General features: G+C 51.9%; 1 protein-coding gene across 1 annotated transcript; it reads left to right on the top strand.

Annotated features, from left to right (window-relative positions):
- The first annotated feature begins 8,514 nt into the window (after window positions 1-8,514).
- On the top strand, window positions 8,515-17,244 carry LOC134570601 (CD63 antigen-like). The gene is made up of 7 exons (XM_063428530.1): window positions 8,515-8,639; window positions 13,249-13,437; window positions 13,958-14,032; window positions 14,888-14,983; window positions 15,619-15,768; window positions 16,326-16,409; window positions 16,693-17,244. The coding sequence occupies exons 1-7, from the start codon at window positions 8,568-8,570 to the stop codon at window positions 16,756-16,758; spliced, it is 732 nt and encodes a 243-aa protein (XP_063284600.1). The 5' UTR covers window positions 8,515-8,567; the 3' UTR covers window positions 16,759-17,244.
- Window positions 17,245-17,527: the final 283 nt, after the last annotated feature.

Raw genomic sequence — 17,527 nt, 5'->3', positions numbered from 1 at the left:
GCGGCCGGTCAGAACCTCCACAAGGGCGTTTCCCTACACTGCATGGATCTGAGCGCTATTTGGAGAACTTGGGCGCTGGGGGTTCCTATTAGTTTTGTATGTATTTTTAATGTTTTCATGTATTTTGATATTTTATGTTTTTATGCCGAGTCACTCTGTCACAGGAATTTTTGGACACTTGTGGGAGTGTTCTGGGCGTGTTTTACGGCCTCCTTGTTTTGTATATAAGTGGGCCAGTTGGACATAATAAACACATTCGTTCCTACCCTTCATCATGTTTAGGCTGACGTTTGGGGAATTGGGAACTATAATCACTGCTTCACTGGGGATTTGGGAGAACTACAGCAGATACACTCAGCCGGAGTACAGTGGGTCCATTACAATACCATGTCCGAAGATTGGACTCTCAGTCTTCTAACTGATTTTGATGTCTCCACAACCAAATGTTTTTTTTAAATAGATTGAATGTATGTTTTCACTTCCGTTGACTATGGAGGAGGGTCTTACATAGCCCGTCATCGCATGAATTTGTTAATTTGCTGAAACTTTTGTTTATTTACTATTTCACTAAATACATTTATCATTTGAAAGGTTTCATCCAGTTCATTTGTTTTGTTACCAAATAGAAGATTTGTTTATGGATAATGTATCTTTATTTCTGTTTATAACTTATTTTTATAAATATCTTTGTTAACATTAATAAACAGAATTATAAGAAAACTATTTGACATTTGTCTCTTTTTTACTGTAATTCCAGAAACCCATGATTAATTCCAGTCTGCAGTTTGTGGTTTGAGCAGACCCACGCAATATGTTGCAGATTTTTTTTACTTTCATTGAAATTCCTCATTCATTTATAAATGTCTCATTTACATTAAATCCTGGCAGGTGAATGGTTAATTGATGTGCGTCGATGAAGGACGCTGGCCCTGCTGGCTGTCTAGTCTGGTTATGAAAGGGTTAACACAGAGCAGACGCTGATATGATATGTGTGCAGCCAAGTCACAGAGGGAGTGCAGCCCATATTTGGCTAAATGTGGGTATATGACATGTTTCACAGAGGAATGTGTTTGAGGTTATTATTTATAAACATGGGGGCTATTGCTCAATCCCAGTCAAAACACAAAGCAATTAGGCCTGTTTGTTTAATGGGGCCACCTGGACTAATAATACCACGTAGGGGCCTACTGGGCTAGTATCACCATGTAAGGGGCAGCTGGGCTAGTAATGTACAATGCACACTATTCAAGGGCTAGTTGAGCTAGTAATATACTTTGCAGGGCCAGCTGGGCTACTAATACAGTGTGCAGGGGCTAACTGGGCTAGTAATAAACTGCGTAGAGGCCATTGGTGTTAGTAATTAGACGCTGTACAGGGTTAGATGGCTAGTAACATACTGTGCAGGGCATTCTGGGCTAGTAACACACTGTGCAGGGGCCGGCTGGGTTAGTAACACAGGCTGTGCAGGGTGCCGGTTGGGCAGTAACACACTGTGTTGGGGCCGGCTGGGCAATAACACACTGTGCCGGGGCCAGCTGGGCTAGTAACACACTGTACAGGGGCCGGCTGGGCTAGTAACACACTGTACAGGGGCCGGCTGGGCTAGTAACACACTGTGCAGGGTGCTGGATGGACTAGTTACACACTGTGCAGTGGCCGGTTGGGCTAGTAACACACTGTGTTGGGGCAGGCTGGGCAATAACACACTGTGCCGGGGCCATCTGGGCTAGTAACACACTGTGCCGGGGCCAGCTGGGCTAGTAACACACTGTACAGGGGCCGGCTGGGCTAGTAACACACTGTGCAGGGTGCTGGCTGGACTAGTTACACACTGTGCAGGGTGCTGGCTGGACTAGTTACACACTGTGCAGTGGCCGGTTGGGCTAGTAACACACTGTGTTGGGGCCGGCTGGGCAATAACACACTGTGCCGGAGCCGCTTGGGCTAGTAACACACTGTACAGGGGCCGGCTGGGCTAGTAACACACTGTGCAGGGTGCTGGCAGGACTAGATACACACTGTTCAGTGGCCGGCTGGGCTAGTAACACACTGTGCAGGGGCCAGCTGGGCTAGTAACACACTGTGCAGGGGCCGGCTGGGCTAGTAACACAGTGTGCAGGGGCCACCTGGGCTAGTAATACACTGTACAGGGGCCGGCTGGGCTAGTAACACACTGTGCAGGGGCCGGCTTGTCTAGTAACACACTGTGCAGGGGCCGCTTGGGCTAGTAACACACTGTGCAGGGGCCGCCTGGGCTAGTAACACACTGTGCAGGGGCTGCCTGGGCTAGTAACACACTGTGCAGGGGTCGGCTGGGCTAGTAACACACTGTGCAGGGGTCGGCTGGGCTAGTAACACACTGTGCAGGGGCCGGCTGGGCTAGTAACACACTGTGCAGGGGCCGACTGGGCTAGTAACACACTGTGCAGGGGCTGACTGGGCTAGTAACACACTGTACAGGAGCCAGCTAGGCTAGTAACACACTGTGCAGGGGCCGGCTGGGCTAGTAACACACTGTGCAGGGGCCACCTGGGCTAGTAACACACTGTGCAGGGGCCACCTGGGCTAGTAACACACTGTGCAGGGGCCGGCTGGGCTAGTAACACACTGTGCAGGGGCCGGCTTGTCAAGTAACACACTGTGCAGGGGCCGACTGGGCTAGTAACACACTGTACAGGAGCCAGCTGGGCTAGTAACACACTGTGCAGGGGCCGGCTGGGCTAGTAACACACTGTGCAGGGGCCACCTGGGCTAGTAACACACTGTGCAGGGGCCGGCTGGGCTAGTAACACACTGTGCAGGGGCCGGCTGGGCTAGTAACACACTGTGCAGGGGCCACCTGGGCTAGTAATACACTGTACAGGGGCCGGCTGGGCTAGTAATACACTGTGCAGGGGCCGGCTTGTCTAGTAACACACTGTGCAGGGGCCACCTGGGCTAGTAATACACTGTACAGGGGCCGGCTGGGCTAGTAACACACTGTGCAGGGGCCGGCTTGTCCAGTAACACACTGTGCAGGGGCCACCTGGGCTAGTAACACACTGTGCAGGGGCCGGCTGGGCTAGTAATACACTGTGCAGGGGCCGGCTTGTCTAGTAACACACTGTGCAGGGGCCACCTGGGCTAGTAATACACTGTACAGGGGCCGGCTGGGCTAGTAATACACTGTGCAGGGGCCGGCTTGTCTAGTAACACACTGTGCAGGGGCCGACTGGGCTAGTAACACACTGTACAGGAGCCAGCTGGGCTAGTAACACACTGTGCAGGGGCCGGCTGGGCTAGTAACACACTGTGCAGGGGCCACCTGGGCTAGTAACACACTGTGCAGGGGCCGGCTGGGCTAGTAACACACTGTGCAGGGGCCGGCTGGGCTAGTAACACACTGTGCAGGGGCCACCTGGGCTAGTAATACACTGTACAGGGGCCGGCTGGGCTAGTAATACACTGTGCAGGGGCCGGCTTGTCTAGTAACACACTGTGCAGGGGCCACCTGGGCTAGTAATACACTGTACAGGGGCCGGCTGGGCTAGTAACACACTGTGCAGGGGCCGGCTTGTCCAGTAACACACTGTGCAGGGGCCACCTGGGCTAGTAACACACTGTGCAGGGGCCGGCTGGGCTAGTAATACACTGTGCAGGGGCCGGCTTGTCTAGTAACACACTGTGCAGGGGCCACCTGGGCTAGTAATACACTGTACAGGGGCCGGCTGGGCTAGTAATACACTGTGCAGGGGCCGGCTTGTCTAGTAACACACTGTGCAGGGGCCACCTGGGCTAGTAATACACTGTACAGGGGCCGGCTGGGCTAGTAACACACTGTGCAGGGGCCGGCTTGTCTAGTAACACACTGTGCAGGGGCCGGCTTGTCTAGTAACACACTGTGCAGGGGCCGGCTGGGCTAGTAACACACTGTACAGGGGCCGGCTGGGCTAGTAACACACTGTGCAGGGGCCGACTGGGCTAGTAACACACTGTGCAGGGGCTGACTGGGCTAGTAACACACTGTACAGGAGCCAGCTAGGCTAGTAACACACTGTGCAGGGGCCGGCTGGGCTAGTAACACACTGTGCAGGGGCCACCTGGGCTAGTAACACACTGTGCAGGGGCCACCTGGGCTAGTAACACACTGTGCAGGGGCCGGCTGGGCTAGTAACACACTGTACAGGGGCCGGCTGGGCTAGTAACACACTGTGCAGGGTGCTGGCTGGGCTAGTAACACACTGTACAGGGGCCGGCTGGGCTAGTAACACACTGTGCAGGGGCCGGCTTGTCAAGTAACACACTGTGCAGGGGCCGACTGGGCTAGTAACACACTGTACAGGAGCCAGCTGGGCTAGTAACACACTGTGCAGGGGCCACCTGGGCTAGTAACACACTGTGCAGGGGCCGGCTGGGCTAGTAACACACTGTGCAGGGGCCGGCTGGGCAAGTAACACACTGTGCAGGGGCCACCTGGGCTAGTAATACACTGTACAGGGGCCGGCTGGGCTAGTAATACACTGTGCAGGGGCCGGCTTGTCTAGTAACACACTGTGCAGGGGCCACCTGGGCTAGTAATACACTGTACAGGGGCCGGCTGGGCTAGTAACACACTGTGCAGGGGCCGGCTTGTCTAGTAACACACTGTGCAGGGGCCACCTGGGCTAGTAACACACTGTGCAGGGGCCGGCTGGGCTAGTAATACACTGTGCAGGGGCCGGCTTGTCTAGTAACACACTGTGCAGGGGCCACCTGGGCTAGTAATACACTGTACAGGGGCCGGCTGGGCTAGTAATACACTGTGCAGGGGCCGGCTTGTCTAGTAACACACTGTGCAGGGGCCACCTCGGCTAGTAATACACTGTACAGGGGCCGGCTGGGCTAGTAACACACTGTGCAGGGGCCGGCTTGTCTAGTAACACACTGTGCAGGGGCCGGCTTGTCTAGTAACACACTGTGCAGGGGCCGGCTGGGCTAGTAACACACTGTACAGGGGCCGGCTGGGCTAGTAACACACTGTGCAGGGGCCGACTGGGCTAGTAACACACTGTGCAGGGGCTGACTGGGCTAGTAACACACTGTACAGGAGCCAGCTAGGCTAGTAACACACTGTGCAGGGGCCGGCTGGGCTAGTAACACACTGTGCAGGGGCCACCTGGGCTAGTAACACACTGTGCAGGGGCCACCTGGGCTAGTAACACACTGTGCAGGGGCCGGCTGGGCTAGTAACACACTGTACAGGGGCCGGCTGGGCTAGTAACACACTGTGCAGGGTGCTGGCTGGGCTAGTAACACACTGTACAGGGGCCGGCTGGGCTAGTAACACACTGTGCAGGGGCCGGCTTGTCAAGTAACACACTGTGCAGGGGCCGACTGGGCTAGTAACACACTGTACAGGAGCCAGCTGGGCTAGTAACACACTGTGCAGGGGCCGGCTGGGCTAGTAACACACTGTGCAGGGGCCACCTGGGCTAGTAACACACTGTGCAGGGGCCGGCTGGGCTAGTAACACACTGTGCAGGGGCCGGCTGGGCTAGTAACACACTGTGCAGGGGCCACCTGGGCTAGTAATACACTGTACAGGGGCCGGCTGGGCTAGTAATACACTGTGCAGGGGCCGGCTTGTCTAGTAACACACTGTGCAGGGGCCACCTGGGCTAGTAATACACTGTACAGGGGCCGGCTGGGCTAGTAACACACTGTGCAGGGGCCGGCTTGTCTAGTAACACACTGTGCAGGGGCCACCTGGGCTAGTAACACACTGTGCAGGGGCCGGCTGGGCTAGTAATACACTGTGCAGGGGCCGGCTTGTCTAGTAACACACTGTGCAGGGGCCACCTGGGCTAGTAATACACTGTACAGGGGCCGGCTGGGCTAGTAATACACTGTGCAGGGGCCGGCTTGTCTAGTAACACACTGTGCAGGGGCCACCTGGGCTAGTAATACACTGTACAGGGGCCGGCTGGGCTAGTAACACACTGTGCAGGGGCCGGCTTGTCTAGTAACACACTGTGCAGGGGCCGGCTTGTCTAGTAACACACTGTGCAGGGGCCGGCTGGGCTAGTAACACACTGTACAGGGGCCGGCTGGGCTAGTAACACACTGTGCAGGGGCCGACTGGGCTAGTAACACACTGTGCAGGAGCCAGCTGGGCTAGTAACACACTGTGCAGGGGCCACCTGGGCTAGTAACAGGGTTTACTTAGATTGGGGGCTATGGGTTGTATTCTGTCATGTGTCAACGTATTATTAGGCTGTTAAAACCTTTTATGATTGAAGAAGGATTGGATTTCATACAGTGGTGCTAGCGGTACTATGGTATTTGATATAGAAAGTTGACACTAACGGTACGTTTTATATTTTTAATGATTGCTGCTTTTCTGTCCTGGTATCATTGTACAGTGATAATAAATCCGGGTCACAAAGAGAGGGGAAAGCAGACACAGGATAGTCGGCCAGTTAGAGCGATCTATTGGCTACTAAACAGGAGATCCTGGTCCTATCAGGATTATTCACCAATGTGAGAATTGAAAGGAATTCAAAGTGATGTAAAAATTAAAACAGCCGAAATGAAAACCCGAGTGACTTAAATTTGGAAACTCCCAGCAATCCCCACTTCCATGAATAACCCGATTTATATTTTGGAATATTTGTGAGGCGCCATGAGATGGCATGGATTATAGACGTGAAACTTTGTGTTTGTTGGAGATAACTGGCCACTTGTAACATGACGTGGTCAGTATGGGATGGTGACAGATCACCTGGTCACCTAGAACTGGTACACGTCTCCCAGCCGCCACCTTCTCCTTAAAGAACTATATTCCTATCATATACCCCTCCAGCCCGTGCCTCCCAGCTCAGTGTTCTCTTTCCCCGACATGGGAACATACAGAAACCGGCCAGGGAGCCGCTAAGGCACGGAGCCACCCCCAAATCAAATCGCGGAATTGATGCGGTTTGGTAAAATTTGACTTGGGCTTTCTCGATCCCAGAACTACCAATCCGGGCACTTTTTGGAGAGGTGACAGAGGAGGTGACGAGGCATCCAACGATACCAAGAACTTGAGGAAGCTCCATGTACTGACTGAAAGCGCCATCGTTTAAGGTGACCGGATGAAACTCTAGCCAGTGTCGTGGAACTCTGCGCCAGATCGAGGCTATTTGCGACTTCCACCTAAATCGAGCTAGCCGGGTGCTTTTTGGGCCAAGTGGTCACTCGGACACAGGGTCCCTGGGCATACTGGTTGTGTGAGGATGATGGCATCATGTGAAATATGCATTAATATAATCCTGTCACTGATAACTCGTGTCACCCTACGGCAAAGGCCCTTTTTCTAACCATAGGAGGCATTGGGGGGCACATATAAAGATTGTCGCATTCGCTCTCACATTTGTGCCAGTTTTTTGAAAATGCGCCATTATTTTATGTATAAAATGTTTTTTCTTCCTTTATACAATGGGGACCTTCCGTCTTTAATGCGTGAAAATGCTTTTTTTTGGTGGAATTTGCACTCAGGGATTCCAGATCCACCACCTATTCTGGACACGTCTACGCAGAGCGTCTAAACAGAAATCGCTTTACTGCCAAACCCACCACGCAGAATGCAGAATTCATAAACATCTGCAGGGATTTCAGGGATACGCAGTACCTGAGCTTCTGCCCCTGTGCATGTGGGATTGTAAGGATATTAATTCATTATTTAGAAGGTTATTCACTAAACGACTGAGTTTAGCCAATTCAATCCACATTTCCTCGCGGTTAAAGTATAACAACTGAACATAAAGCGTTGGAGAGTTGGAGATTTTTTTTTCTAAATCTGATATTGTTGCCAAATCTCGTCATTTTAATGAAATTTCCTAAAATGTGTTGCTAAGTGAACACCCCTGTAAAGCCTTATTACACCCCTGTAATTGCCTTATTACACCCCTGTAATTGCCTTATTACACCCCTGTAAAGCCTTATTACACCCCTGTAAAGCCTTATTACACCCCTGTAATTGCCTTATTACACCCCTGTAAAGCCTTATTACACCCCTGTAAAGCCTTATTACACCCCTGTAAAGCCTTATTACACCCCTGTAAAGCCTTATTTAGATAATGGATTTCCCCTGCAGAACATGAATACTACATACTGCAGGGCATAGCTTTTCATGCGCAGTCGATCATCCTAACGAATTGCTGTGTGTTCAGTAAAGCATGGTGGGGATTGTTGTGCAGGATTAGAGCTCACTCACTGTTTAGTTAATAACCCCCAGTATCTGGGTTAACCCATTCATTATCACTGCCACATCGTTAATGGAAAGATTGGACTGGAGCGTCGCTCCCTCTAATTAATATCAGATTTATTGACTGAAACTGAGAATTAGAACACGTGTTGAATAGTTTTAGTGTTGATTTTGAATTCTGACATTGCCAGCAGTCTAGTCTAGTTTACTTCCCTCTAGTCTGCCCAGAAAGGGTTAAGATCACACTCTAATTAAGCAGATCCTCGTTAATAAGCCATGCTTTTCCCATTGCACCTGCCATGCACCTTTTAGATTGCAAGCTCATTAGCCAAGCCAGTGCTGGAGTCTAGTTCCTACCAGAACCATGAAGTGTGATCATCATGATAGGCTTCTCTGCATCAAAGCCATATTGTTCTGTGTCATCCTGATATTCTGGGTAAGGAGACCCTAAATATTCATTAATCCCAAGCGCCCATCCTGGGTGGTCAGGGCCAGTGTTATCACCAGGAGAACTCATTCACTAAACTGTGAAACTTGGTAAATTGATTTTATAACATGCTAGTCTTGGGGGAATCTTCCCAATTCAGACATCAGTTTGTTGGTTTGTGTATATAAATGTCGTGCTTGCTCTCGTGAATGCATCTTTTCCCAGGCGGTGTCACTAGTGGTTATATTACAGCCATTATAATTCTGTGGAATTCTATCACAGAGCGCAGTGTGTGTCCCCCTTCCTGGCTATCACAGAGCGCAGTGTGTGTCCCCCTTCCTGGCTATCACAGAGCGTAGTGTGTGTCTCCCTTCCTGGCTATCACAGAGCGCAGTGTGTGTCCCCCTTCCTGGCTATCACCGAGCGCAGTGTGTGTCCCCCTTCCTGGCTATCACCGAGCGCAGTGTGTGTCCCCCTTCCTGGCTATCACCGAGCGCAGTGTGTGTCCCCCTTCCTGGCTATCACCGAGCGCAGTGTGTGTCCCCCTTCCTGGCTATCACCGAGCGCAGTGTGTGTCTCCCTTCCTGGCTATCACAGAGCGCAGTGTGTGTCCCCCTTCCTGGCTATCACCGAGCGCAGTGTGTGTCCCCCTTCCTGGCTATCACAGAGCGCAGTGTGTGTCTCCCTTCCTGGCTATCACAGAGCGCAGTGTGTGTCCCCCTTCCTGGCTATCACAGAGCGCAGTGTGTGTCCCCCTTCCTGGCTATCACAGAGCGCAGTGTGTGTCCCCCTTCCTGGCTATCACAGAGCGCAGTGTGTGTCCCCCTTCCTGGCTATCACCGAGCGCAGTGTGTGTCCCCCTTCCTGGCTATCACCGAGCGCAGTGTGTGTCCCCCTTCCTGGCTATCACCGAGCGCAGTGTGTGTCCCCCTTCCTGGCTATCACCGAGCGCAGTGTGTGTCCCCCTTCCTGGCTATCACCGAGCGCAGTGTGTGTCCCCCTTCCTGGCTATCACCGAGCGCAGTGTGTGTCCCCCTTCCTGGCTATCACCGAGCGCAGTGTGTGTCCCCCTTCCTGGCTATCACCGAGCGCAGTGTGTGTCCCCCTTCCTGGCTATCACCGAGCGCAGTGTGTGTCCCCCTTCCTGGCTATCACCGAGCGCAGTGTGTGTCCCCCTTCCTGGCTATCACCGAGCGCAGTGTGTGTCCCCCTTCCTGGCTATCACCGAGCGCAGTGTGTGTCCCCCTTCCTGGCTATCACCGAGCGCAGTGTGTGTCCCCCTTCCTGGCTATCACCGAGCGCAGTGTGTGTCCCCCTTCCTGGCTATCACCGAGCGCAGTGTGTGTCCCCCTTCCTGGCTATCACCGAGCGCAGTGTGTGTCCCCCTTCCTGGCTATCACCGAGCGCAGTGTGTGTCCCCCTTCCTGGCTATCACCGAGCGCAGTGTGTGTCCCCCTTCCTGGCTATCACCGAGCGCAGTGTGTGTCCCCCTTCCTGGCTATCACCGAGCGCAGTGTGTGTCCCCCTTCCTGGCTATCACCGAGCGCAGTGTGTGTCCCCCTTCCTGGCTATCACCGAGCGCAGTGTGTGTCCCCCTTCCTGGCTATCACCGAGCGCAGTGTGTGTCCCCCTTCCTGGCTATCACCGAGCGCAGTGTGTGTCCCCCTTCCTGGCTATCACCGAGCGCAGTGTGTGTCCCCCTTCCTGGCTATCACCGAGCGCAGTGTGTGTCCCCCTTCCTGGCTATCACCGAGCGCAGTGTGTGTCCCCCTTCCTGGCTATCACCGAGCGCAGTGTGTGTCCCCCTTCCTGGCTATCACCGAGCGCAGTGTGTGTCCCCCTTCCTGGCTATCACCGAGCGCAGTGTGTGTCCCCCTTCCTGGCTATCACCGAGCGCAGTGTGTGTCCCCCTTCCTGGCTATCACCGAGCGCAGTGTGTGTCCCCCTTCCTGGCTATCACCGAGCGCAGTGTGTGTCCCCCTTCCTGGCTATCACCGAGCGCAGTGTGTGTCCCCCTTCCTGGCTATCACCGAGCGCAGTGTGTGTCCCCCTTCCTGGCTATCACCGAGCGCAGTGTGTGTCCCCCTTCCTGGCTATCACCGAGCGCAGTGTGTGTCCCCCTTCCTGGCTATCACCGAGCGCAGTGTGTGTCCCCCTTCCTGGCTATCACCGAGCGCAGTGTGTGTCCCCCTTCCTGGCTATCACCGAGCGCAGTGTGTGTCCCCCTTCCTGGCTATCACCGAGCGCAGTGTGTGTCCCCCTTCCTGGCTATCACCGAGCGCAGTGTGTGTCCCCCTTCCTGGCTATCACCGAGCGCAGTGTGTGTCCCCCTTCCTGGCTATCACCGAGCGCAGTGTGTGTCCCCCTTCCTGGCTATCACCGAGCGCAGTGTGTGTCCCCCTTCCTGGCTATCACCGAGCGCAGTGTGTGTCCCCCTTCCTGGCTATCACCGAGCGCAGTGTGTGTCCCCCTTCCTGGCTATCACCGAGCGCAGTGTGTGTCCCCCTTCCTGGCTATCACCGAGCGCAGTGTGTGTCCCCCTTCCTGGCTATCACCGAGCGCAGTGTGTGTCCCCCTTCCTGGCTATCACCGAGCGCAGTGTGTGTCCCCCTTCCTGGCTATCACCGAGCGCAGTGTGTGTCCCCCTTCCTGGCTATCACCGAGCGCAGTGTGTGTCCCCCTTCCTGGCTATCACCGAGCGCAGTGTGTGTCCCCCTTCCTGGCTATCACCGAGCGCAGTGTGTGTCCCCCTTCCTGGCTATCACCGAGCGCAGTGTGTGTCCCCCTTCCTGGCTATCACCGAGCGCAGTGTGTGTCCCCCTTCCTGGCTATCACCGAGCGCAGTGTGTGTCCCCCTTCCTGGCTATCACCGAGCGCAGTGTGTGTCCCCCTTCCTGGCTATCACCGAGCGCAGTGTGTGTGTGTGTCCCCCTTCCTGGCTATCACAGAGCGCAGTGTGTGTGTGTGTCCCCCTTCCTGGCTATCACAGAGCGCAGTGTGTGTGTGTGTCCCCCTTCCTGGCTATCACAGAGCGCAGTGTGTGTGTGTCCCCCTTCCTGGCTATCACCGAGCGCAGTGTGTGTGTGTCCCCCTTCCTGGCTATCACCGAGCGCAGTGTGTGTGTGTCCCCCTTCCTGGCTATCACCGAGCGCAGTGTGTGTGTGTCCCCCTTCCTGGCTATCACCGAGCGCAGTGTGTGTGTGTCCCCCTTCCTGGCTATCACAGAGCGCAGTGTGTGTGTGTCCCCCTTCCTGGCTATCACAGAGCGCAGTGTGTGTGTGTCCCCCTTCCTGGCTATCACAGAGCGCAGTGTGTGTGTGTCCCCCTTCCTGGCTATCACAGAGCGCAGTGTGTGTGTGTCCCCCTTCCTGGCTATCACAGAGCGCAGTGTGTGTGTGTCCCCCTTCCTGGCTATCACAGAGCGCAGTGTGTGTGTGTCCCCCTTCCTGGCTATCACAGAGCGCAGTGTGTGTGTGTCCCCCTTCCTGGCTATCACAGAGCGCAGTGTGTGTGTGTCCCCCTTCCTGGCTATCACAGAGCGCAGTGTGTGTGTGTCCCCCTTCCTGGCTATCACAGAGCGCAGTGTGTGTGTGTCCCCCTTCCTGGCTATCACAGAGCGCAGTGTGTGTGTGTCCCCCTTCCTGGCTATCACAGAGCGCAGTGTGTGTGTGTCCCCCTTCCTGGCTATCACAGAGCGCAGTGTGTGTGTGTCCCCCTTCCTGGCTATCACAGAGCGCAGTGTGTGTGTGTCCCCCTTCCTGGCTATCACAGAGCGCAGTGTGTGTGTGTCCCCCTTCCTGGCTATCACAGAGCGCAGTGTGTGTGTGTGTCCCCCTTCCTGGCTATCACAGAGCGCAGTGTGTGTGTGTGTGTCCCTTCCTGGCTATCACAGAGCGCAGTGTGTGTGTGTGTCCCTTCCTGGCTATCACAGAGCGCAGTGTGTGTGTGTCCCCCTTCCTGGCTATCACAGAGCGCAGTGTGTGTGTGTCCCCCTTCCTGGCTATCACAGAGCGCAGTGTGTGTGTGTCCCCCTTCCTGGCTATCACAGAGCGCAGTGTGTGTGTGTCCCCCTTCCTGGCTATCACAGAGCGCAGTGTGTGTGTGTCCCCCTTCCTGGCTATCACAGAGCGCAGTGTGTGTGTGTCCCCCTTCCTGGCTATCACAGAGCGCAGTGTGTGTGTGTGTCCCTTCCTGGCTATCACAGAGCGCAGTGTGTGTGTGTGTCCCTTCCTGGCTATCACAGAGCGCAGTGTGTGTGTGTGTCCCTTCCTGGCTATCACAGAGCGCAGTGTGTGTGTGTGTCCCTTCCTGGCTATCACAGAGCGCAGTGTGTGTGTGTGTCCCTTCCTGGCTATCACAGAGCGCAGTGTGTGTGTGTGTCCCTTCCTGGCTATCACAGAGCGCAGTGTGTGTGTGTGTCCCTTCCTGGCTATCACAGAGCGCAGTGTGTGTGTGTGTCCCTTCCTGGCTATCACAGAGCGCAGTGTGTGTGTGTCCCCCTTCCTGGCTATCACAGAGCGCAGTGTGTGTGTGTGTCCCTTCCTGGCTATCACAGAGCGCAGTGTGTGTTGCAGGTCATGGTGTGTCTTTACGTGTTGCTTTCTTTTTCCCTGTACAGATTACAGGTCTGGTGTTTATCTGTATTGGGGCGTTGGTGCAGCTCAGACTGTCTGATGTCTCGGTGGTCCTTGCTGAAACGTCCTCGGGGGTTCCCATGGTTTTTACCATCGTGGGGCTCACTATATTCTTTCTGTCTGGCTTTGGCGCCTTGGCTGCTCTGCGAGAAAACAATACCCTTATTAAAATAGTAGGTATCGTATGAGTGCTTGCCATGTTTACCACGATTTTACGATAATCTCACATGTCGTTCACATTGTAATGACTATTAATAGTCTGTACCCAACCTCTGTCTGGCAGTATGAATTAAAATTTAATCATCTAAAAACAAACTCTGCAAATGCCTTCATTAGGCTGTTCCCAGTGCGGGGTTCTCCATTACCCTGGGAAGGCGAAGATGATACAAAATCCATGTGTTGGTAATGGAACCCTGAATAGCCTTGGGTGCAACAATGGCTCTGTATCCTTCCTGTGTGATCCAATGCATTCTTCCAGGGTTACTTAGAGCCAGACTTGAAACTCCCAAATGATCTCCCTCCATGACCTAAACATGCGTTTAATGAACGCTTCCCACTTTCCACGAGCAAATACGGGTGGTGAGATCTGGGAAACCATGACCTTAATAGCCCTCACTGGTTAACTGCCTTTACATCTGTTCCACACTGTCACCATGTCCCGCGCCTGTTCACTGCTGTGTTTTCCCCCCTCAGTTCTCCGTGATCATGCTGCTGATTTTTGTGGTGGAGATAGTGGTGGGAATTTCTGCCTTTACCTACAGAGATCGGGTGAGTGTGGGCGCTGGCCGGACTCCAGGTATTTTTATATGGATCTTGTCCTGTGATGTGAATGAATGATATTTGTTCCTCTGGAAAAGCTCCTCCAAAACCACGACACCCATACTGGATTCTGAGATTATTGGGTAAAACAAACTTTCAAGTAGACAATAGACATGTACATTCGTTTTCGTCTTCATACGAATACGTTTTAGTCCGAAAATTATTTTTTTTAAATTATTTAACTTAAACGAAAGCCCTACAAAGAAATATAAACAAAAGTAAAGGGCAAATGCATTACTGTTTCGTTCATTTAATAGACTCTGCGCTGCAGGGGAATTAACCCCCACAGCATGGAGAAATAACAGTGCGCATGTGCCAAAAAACAAAAGGGGGAGCCGGCAGCGTTACCAGTTCCCTCCTTGTAATATTAATTCCTAACCTCCCTTTTATTAATGTGGGGGCCATAGGTTTTAATACGGGGGAGGTAGGAATGGTTATTTATTACAAGGAGAGATCTGGTTGAGCTGCCGGCTCCCTCCTTGCTTATAATTTTTTTTTTTTTTTGCGCATGTGCAGTGCTGTTTTCGTCCTAATGGACAAAATTTTTTATTTATTTATTTATATTTTATTTTTTTCCTCTAGTACGAAATGAAAATTTCACTGATGCACATGTCTATTTTCGAGCTGGACTGAGCCAATGGCCATATTTCACAGATTTCATTTTTGATCCAACACCGACCCACATGGGTTAGATAACAGGCCCTGATAATATGAAAAGATGTCTTCTCAGTTTCCGTTCTAGATTGTCCCATCATTCTAGACCTGGATGCTCACTTTGTCCATCTTCTCGTTATTATCTTGCAGATACAAAGTATCGTGTCACAGAGATTTCTCAAGGTTCTCCGCACGTATGGCCAGGAGCCAAGACTAACAAACGCCATAGACAGCATCCAACAAGAGGTGAGGAATGGGGCTGATCGTGGTATACAGATGGATTATACCAGGATGTCCAAAAGATAGATCCCCAGATGTTTTAGAACCACAGCTTCTATGATGCTTTGTCATTCTAAAGGCATACAAAACAGAGTTGTAGTTCTAAAACATCTGGGGATCTATCTGTTGGACACTAGAGGATCTACTAAATTCTCCAAATTGTTGCCTAGAATTAGCTGGTTAACCCTTGGACTGACACTTGGTGTTTGAGTGATTTGGGGTCTATTGTATGGTCTGGAGACGTGTGGCAGAATGAAACATTGGTGGACCAGTTACTGATATGAAGATTGAATTGGCTTTTATCTAGGTCGGGGGTTCTCAACCTTGTCCTCAAGGACCCCCTACCAGTCCAGGGTTTAGGGTTTACCTGGGTGTGTCTAAGGTGTTTAGAAAAAGGGGGGGAGGGGGGAGAAACACCTTAGACTCTATGGTGTCTTTTTTTTTTTTTCTTTCTTTTTCTAAACACCTTATACACACCCAGGTAATCCCCAAATCCTGGACCGGTAGGGGATCCTGAGGATTGGGTTGAGAACCCCTGATCTAGGTGGTAGTGGTATTGTAGCATAGCCATGCGTGTTGTCGATTACCCCCTACCCGTGTAGTTCCAGTGTTGTGGGGCACAGAATTTTACAGACTGGCTGAACAGCACTCTCAACATGCCTGCCACGTCCGTGCCAAGGAGCTGCTGCCGGAGGACTCAACCAGTGTGTGGCAACAATGCTTTGGATCACATGGACAACTTATTCCTGGAGGTGGGTGTCTGGTCATGGTTGGGAGTATAGGCTCTTGGTCTAGGAGGAGGGGATCTGGTCATGGCTGTAGGGGTAGGTTCTAGGTCTGAGAAGAGGTGGTCTAGTCATGGCTAGCTGGCTAGCTGGGTAGGTTCTTGGTCTGGGAGGAGGGGGTCTGGTCATGGTTGGGAGGTAGGTTCTAGGGACAGTGCCTTGGTTTGGTGCTCTCACTCTACAGACCTGGTTATCTTATGGTAAAGTGATCTCATTTACAAACCTCTCTCTATAGGGACCCACCATCAATAAACCAGATTTATCATGAGATGTAAATTTGTGAAGTGATTTAAATGCCAGTATATGTTAATTTCCAGAGTTAACTGCCACTCCCTGACTATCAGGAAGGGGATCTAAGTTCTAGCTATAGGAGATCCCCATCTTCTCCTCATTATCTGTAAAGATCTTTCTAGATGAGGTCCCATTATCATATCTGTGAATAACTGGCTCCCACGAAGAGATCTTCTGGGATCAGTAAATATGGCTCCCTCCAGTGTCTGTCTTGTTCATGCTCCATTCTGCAGGGTTGTGTTGTGAAGATGAGAAATTGGATATCGGAGCACATTCAAGTTATTGGGGCCATGGGCCTGGGCCTTGGATTCTCCCAGGTATGGAACTTTGTATTTGTCCTCCGGGGGTGGGGAGTGGGGGGGTGGGGGGGTCTTACCATCGATCTGTTCTGTCCCGTCCCGTCCCAGGTTATCCCTGGGAGTTGATAAAGGATTAGTATAACTCATTCCAAGTTTCCCATTTTATATCCATAAACCTTTCTGGGATATGTAGCTCCCCTCCCAGTGCGTGGTGTTCATATAGGCTTTGCCTGTGCCCGTCATGGTTGGCATTAATCCTGCACATGTCATCAGATTGCAGTAACTGGGTTTCTCTCTGCAGATATTTGGGATTCTCCTCTCCTGGCTTCTTGTGAATTTTCTACAGGAAAGCTATGCCGCTGTGTAAACCTCCAGATGAGTGGGAGAGAAACCAGTTTACATCGTTGGCTGTGATTCCTGTAAATATTGTTTTTCTTTATTAATGTCTCGGCCGCCAGCACTGTCATACAGCTCGATTCCCGTAATGTCACGGTTTATGGCGGCAGAAATAAAACTATTGGGACTTTACCCTCAGTGCTTCGGTCTCTGCTCTGTGTTTAAATGGCGTGTTGGAATTTAAACCGCAGTGTTAGAAGCTATAAAATCCTATCTACGCATCGCCCACCATGTTACGAACATTACACAGCTTGACATTAATATGGGATTTACTGCCATGCTGTCCATATAGCGGTAATGACCAGGTTTGTTGTTTGCGGCAGAACTATTGCATCATTTAGTGGCGGCGGTCTATTTCTGAATTCCATGTTGGGAGAAGAATTAGCGTAGTATATGGACTGCATAAACCTGCCTATGGGTTGTCTATGATAGATTCCCCTTTAAAGGCTGGATTTACAATCCATCGAACTCTTGCCCTCCAAATGTTGATGGCCTACAACTCCCATAATTCTTTGTATGGAATAGTTGCCCAAAGAATCCGTTGTAGTTCAATTATAACACGTGGAGGAGTTTGATTTAAATGCCTCCAAGCCCTTTACACATCCCATATGTGCAATAGAACAGGGTTTTCAACTCAGCAATTCACGTATCTATTTAGTAATTTAAAACTCAATTTAACAGAATTTCTACAACCATTAATTGATTTAATTAGTGGTATTATTACATTATTATTGGTACAT

The sequence above is a fragment of the Pelobates fuscus genome, chromosome 8 (genome assembly GCF_036172605.1).
Source record: "Pelobates fuscus isolate aPelFus1 chromosome 8, aPelFus1.pri, whole genome shotgun sequence".
NCBI classification, from domain to species: domain Eukaryota; kingdom Metazoa; phylum Chordata; class Amphibia; order Anura; family Pelobatidae; genus Pelobates; species Pelobates fuscus.
Note: the sequence above shows the minus strand (reverse complement) of the source record. Positions and strands in the feature narration are given on the sequence as shown.

What these genes read in the sequence shown, in the direction of transcription:
- LOC134570601 (XM_063428530.1), top strand. Translation starts at nt 8,568, where the DNA reads ATGAAGTGTGATCATCATGATAGGCTTCTCTGCATCAAAGCCATATTG. An exon ending in CCTTTACCTACAGAGATCGG is followed by an intron (nt 14,033 to 14,887) that starts GTGAGTGTGGGC and finishes ATTATCTTGCAG; the next exon opens with ATACAAAGTATCGTGTCACA. An exon ending in TGGACAACTTATTCCTGGAG is followed by an intron (nt 15,769 to 16,325) that starts GTGGGTGTCTGG and finishes TCCATTCTGCAG; the next exon opens with GGTTGTGTTGTGAAGATGAG.